The sequence below is a fragment of the Arachis duranensis genome, chromosome 4 (genome assembly GCF_000817695.3).
Source record: "Arachis duranensis cultivar V14167 chromosome 4, aradu.V14167.gnm2.J7QH, whole genome shotgun sequence".
NCBI classification, from domain to species: Eukaryota; Viridiplantae; Streptophyta; class Magnoliopsida; order Fabales; family Fabaceae; genus Arachis; species Arachis duranensis.
Window position 1 is genome coordinate 105,412,324 of NC_029775.3, and position 5,255 is coordinate 105,417,578.

General features: G+C 45.6%; 1 protein-coding gene across 1 annotated transcript; it reads left to right on the top strand.

Annotated features, from left to right (window-relative positions):
- Positions 1 to 1,144: 1,144 nt before the first annotated feature.
- Positions 1,145 to 2,442, top strand: LOC107485470 (uncharacterized). Its single transcript, XM_016106004.1, has 3 exons — positions 1,145 to 1,223; positions 1,285 to 1,362; positions 1,598 to 2,442. Exons 1-3 carry the CDS (start codon positions 1,145 to 1,147, stop codon positions 2,440 to 2,442), a joined length of 1,002 nt encoding a protein of 333 aa, XP_015961490.1.
- The last annotated feature ends 2,813 nt before the right edge of the window (positions 2,443 to 5,255 follow it).

Consider the following 5,255-nt stretch of genomic DNA (forward strand, 5'->3'; position numbering starts at 1 on the left):
TTAATATGTATTTTTTTTCTTTAGTATAACAATTAAAAATATATTACTATATTGTAAGTTTATACTTTATAACCATAGAATGAAGCTCATTAATTTGAATATGGAAAGTATTTTGGTGTATTGTGTAAATATGGAGGAGCAGTGTGTATTACAAACGGGTGGACGTGTCAGAAGAAGGGGTAACACGCAGGGGGCGTGGTGCCTTCAACACGTGGGGCACGTGGAGAGCCACCTAAGCAGCACGCAGGGAGCGTGGAGACTAGGTGGCATGCTGCCGTTGAGCCACCCAAGCAGCACGCAGGGGGCGTGCTGACGTGGCGCAGTTTGATAGGCCCGAGGTGCAGCACGTGGGGGGCATGGTGGGTCAGCACGTGGGGGGCGTGCTGACGTGGCGAAGAATGATTGGTCCAAGTATGCAACACGTGGGGGGCGTGATGACTCAGCACGTGGGGGCGTTCTGACACGTGTCAAAGCGTGATTGGTTGAGGCAGGCAGCAATGCTCTATATAAGGTGGAGCTCGAGAGTGTTTTTCATATTGAGTCAGATTTGAGTGTGTTGTGAGGATTCTTTGAGGCTGTTGTTGGTGTAATGGAGGGCACCGCAAATTTGATGGTGTATCGCAACGGTGAGATAGTACGTAATACTCATGAGGGAGTGAGGTTTGTGTCCCAGAATCCGTTTTTGTTTGTGGTTCCATGCACGATGACGTTAATGGAGCTGCAGAACGGCCTCTGTCAAAGCATGGATAATGGTACGTTAATGAGAGTGAGCAGAATTCTGTACCGGAATCCGGTTGTGGTTTTTGGTGGTCTAATATAGTTTGATGCCATGCCGATCACTGATGATGCGAGTATGCAGAGGATGTTTCAAATTCACCGGGAGACTCAGATGCGACACCCACAGATTGAGGTGTATGTTGATTTTGAAACTGTAGAGGCAGTGGCGGTTCAGAATGATATAGATATACATGATGATAGAGCTGCAGTGTACCAAGGAATGAATAGTGACAGCGAAGAATGTAGTGGTGGGTCCGCCGAGCAGTCAACCGATGGACGTTCCACCTTTTATGCGTGAGTTGGATCTCGAGGCCATGAATGCACAGCAGCAGAGAATGTAGTGGTGGGTCCGCCGAGCAGTCAACCGATGGACGTTCCACCTTTTATGCGTGAGTTGGATCTCGAGGCCATGCATGCCCCCGAGTTTCTGGAATATACAAACATAGGTACGTGGTGACGAAATAATATTTTTTTGTCAGTTTATATGTTCGTTTGAGTAATAAACAGTGTTGTCTTTACCGTACCGGACCGGACCAGACCAGACCGGACCGGACCGAATCGGACTAGACCGGACCGGACCGGCCGGTTTGACCGAAAAATTGGTGAACCAAACATTAAACCGGTCCGGTCCGTTAATTAAACAGAATAAGAAAACGAACCAGTATGAATCGGTGAAACCGGAAATGAACCGATGAAAACTGGTCTAACCGAGCTGCTGAAAATTAAAATAGCTTAGTAAACTGAAAATGTTAGTAAAGATATGTATATTTTAAATTTTAACTTTAAATTTATTTACTATTTTTTAATTTTGTTGACATAGGCGTTGCCGATGCTGAGGACGGGGAGTTCCGGATTGGAATGGAATACAGCTCTAGAAAGTCGGTCGTCGCAGCAATTAGAAGTTTCACTATTGCCAAAGGAGTTGACTATGAGGTGTATGAGTCTGAGCCACAGACGTTCTATGCAAAATGCAAGATGTACGGGCGTGGATGTGACTGGCTTATCCGAGCTAGCTTGATACGGAGAAAAGGTTGTTGGGAGATACGAAGATACAACGGTAGGCACACGTGCACGGTCGGAGCGATTTCACAAGATCATTCCAAGTTGGACTCAGATACAGTTGCTGATGCTATAAAGCCATTGGTCGAGACGGACCCGTCCATCAAGGTGAAATCTGTAATTGCGGAAGTCCAGTCAAGGTTCAACTATACCATTAGTTACCGAAAGGCTTGGTTGGCAAAGCAGAAGTCCATAGCCAACGTTTTTGGTGGTTGGGAGGATTCTTACCAAGCCTTGCCATGGTGGCTCTCGGTCATGGTGCAGAAGATGCCAGGTTCAGTTGTCCAAATAGAAACACGACCACTGTACAACGGGAATGAGGAGGCGCAAGGTGTAAAAATACTTCATCGTGTATTTTGGAGTTTCAATCCATGCATTAGGACATTCAGGCATTGCAAGCCCCTGGTTCAGGTTGACGACACACACCTATACGGAAAATACAAAGGTACACTTCTAGTCGCTGTTACACAAGATGGGAACCAGAACATTGTGCCTATCGCCTTTGCGTTAGTGGAAGGAGAGACAGCTGATGCGTGGCACTTCTTTCTCAGGAATCTGCGAATGTATGTTGTTAGAAAAGATGGCGTGGGTATGATCTCAGACTGACATGAGTCAATACGGGCAGCAGTAAATCGTTCCGGTGGCGACTGGCAACCTCCAAGAGCATGGTGGATGTTTTGTATAAGACACATCGGCAGTAACTTCTTAAGGGCATTCAAAGTCCCTCACTTGCAAAAGCTTATTGTCAACATAGGTTATTCAAGAACGGTGGAGGAGTACAATATCAACTATAAGAGGTTGGAAGAGCGAGGCGAGGCATATGCCAGGTGGTGCGATTCCATTGGACTCAGACATTGGGTATTGGCATTCGACAAGGGACATCGATGGGGCCATATGACAACGAACCTTGTCGAGTGCATTAACTCACATGACGCACTCTCTGACGTGTGGTGGGAAGTTCGACCCCGCAAAGCATGTCCCATATCTACTGATGCCCTACGTGGATCAGCCGGCACTGACGGTGAAGGGATACTACTAAAATCTGACCAGCCACCCAAACCAGCGTCAGTCCAATGCTGTAGTTGCTGATCTCCGGGTCCGTCGCTGCAGAAGTCAAACCAATCATGACCGGAAGGAATGGTAAGTATGGGATCATGATGCTGAGAGTGGAGGCTGTGCTGGGACTGCTGAGAGTGGTGGCTGCCATGACTGTCGGCCGGTGGCTGTGGTATATAATAAGGAAACGGCTCAAACACTGCATGCTGAGGTGGCTGTGGGGCAGGTGGCTGTGGGACAGGTGGCTGTGGATGATGAGGAACGTACGCCGTCAATCTCAACAGATGTCCGTAGGAGCGCATGTACCAATCCCGGTACTCAGCCGTCGGTAAAAAATCCCATGTCGGAAGGAGGTGCAGGTCTCGCAGTCGGCTGTGTCGCCTGTTGGCCCACTCCACTATCCATGCCCCATGCAAAACTGTCCAGTCATGAAGCTGCACTCCACGTAGAACAATGCAATGCTGGTCAACTGGAATATCCCTGGGTACCCCCGGAGGAGGTTGTACGTATCCAAACTGACGCATCACTCGGTCCGCAGGGTGCCACTCGACACACTCGAACGACAACAACGGAGCAACGACGTCACACACCTCAAGATGGGGATGCAAGTCGTCGGGGACGATCAACCCGTCATACGGCCGCCACTCAAACTGCCACAGTATTATTGGTATATTAGAACCCTAACGATAATGATTGAAGAAACGATGCAGAAGAAACATAACTATTTACCTCCTGCATGTAGTCTATATCATGCCTGAATGTCTCTACGGTCTTCGATGACCACGCTGTGGTCCGTTCCGAATGACTCCATCTGAAACATAGTTAATTCAAAACATTTAAATAACTCATCATATGTCAAACATCCACCATGAATATAACACATAACTAAAATAAGACTTATTACCTCTTGGCGACTGGTATCTCGGCCGGTGGAAGTGTTTGTCTCGGTACGGGAGCAAGACACGGCATTCGCTCCCATGCCCAAACAAACAACAGGTTCAAAGGGCCATCCATCTCCTTTGTATCATATCGTGATGCACGACATAGTGCTCTGTAAAGATGTGCCAGACATGCTGACCCCCAACTATAAGTATGGATCCGCTCGAAATCGCGAAGCAATGGTAGATATTTCGCATGGGCATATGCAGTCGACTTGTCCGTGAATAGAGTCGATCCTAACAAACAGAAGATCTGACATCTGACGTATCGCCTAATGGACTCCTCAGTGTCCAACAGCTCTGCGTCTCTAATACGTCGAACCCAACCCAGCTTTATATAAGACTTTGCATTCTGACTGACTGATGGCACACGACCGAATACCGCTATGCCCTGACTTTGAACGAAGTCGTTACTACTGTCTGTCCATCCACTGACAGGCTCTCCATCAATGGGTAGGCCGAATATATTAGCGACATCCTCTAATGTCACTGTAACCTCACCGATCGGCAACACAAATGTGTGGGTCTCAGGCCTCCACCTTTCAACCAGAACAGCTAACATGGGGTGAAATCCTCTTATGACTCCAATTCTTGAGACGTGGTAGAATCCCGTGGCGCGTAAATAGTTCTCCACCATCGGATTCCACGTCTGTGGCGGATCCAGTTTACGCACCAACAAATTCCTATTAGGCTGCATCAACAAAGATATCTGTTACATTAATTAAATAATAATCCTTATAAATATATTAATTATTATTAAATATTATTAAATATTATTAAAATATTTATAATATTATTTTATTACGTCGGAACGAGTAGTAGTAATAGTAGTACTAAGGTTTATTTTATAAAAATTATTATTATATTTTTAAATAATTATAAAATATTTATAAAATACACACAATAATATTATTATTATTATTATTCTCATTACAAATATACATATACATAAAAATAGAAATACATAAAAAAATAAATAAACTTTAAACACAGAAAAAAAAATTTAAATCTACCAACTTACATAAATGGGATGATCCAAATAGTTGATAATATGCTCTTCTGGCGTCAAATAATTACGTACCATTTTTTTTACACCCTTAAACTAAATTTTTTTTTCTTTCACCGTATAGCTCACTAATATACTCACTATTCCTCTTCAATACTGATCACTATCACTCACACTCTTCTACACGATACACTTCTTTCTTTCTCACCTTCTCTCTTGTTTTATGCTTTCTGTGTGAAGCCATGGGAGGAGAAGAACAATGACTATATATATGCCCATGGAGGAGGACACTTGCGCTGGTTCCCGGAGGAGGGGGGGCTGTCCCCTGCATGCAGGCAGGCTGCACCACGCCCCCTGCGTGCTGCGTCAGCAGCATTGGAACTCCGCGGGCGTCACGGGCTTCCAGGCAGCACGCCCCC

Bases quoted from the DNA above. Each gene is read 5' to 3' on its own strand.
- LOC107485470 (XM_016106004.1), top strand. From the start codon at position 1,145: ATGGACGTTCCACCTTTTATGCGTGAGTTGGATCTCGAGGCCATGCAT. The intron at 1,224-1,284 runs GTACGTGGTGAC...AGTAATAAACAG, and splicing joins TCTGGAATATACAAACATAG to TGTTGTCTTTACCGTACCGG. The intron at 1,363-1,597 runs GTTTGACCGAAA...TTGTTGACATAG, and splicing joins AGACCGGACCGGACCGGCCG to GCGTTGCCGATGCTGAGGAC.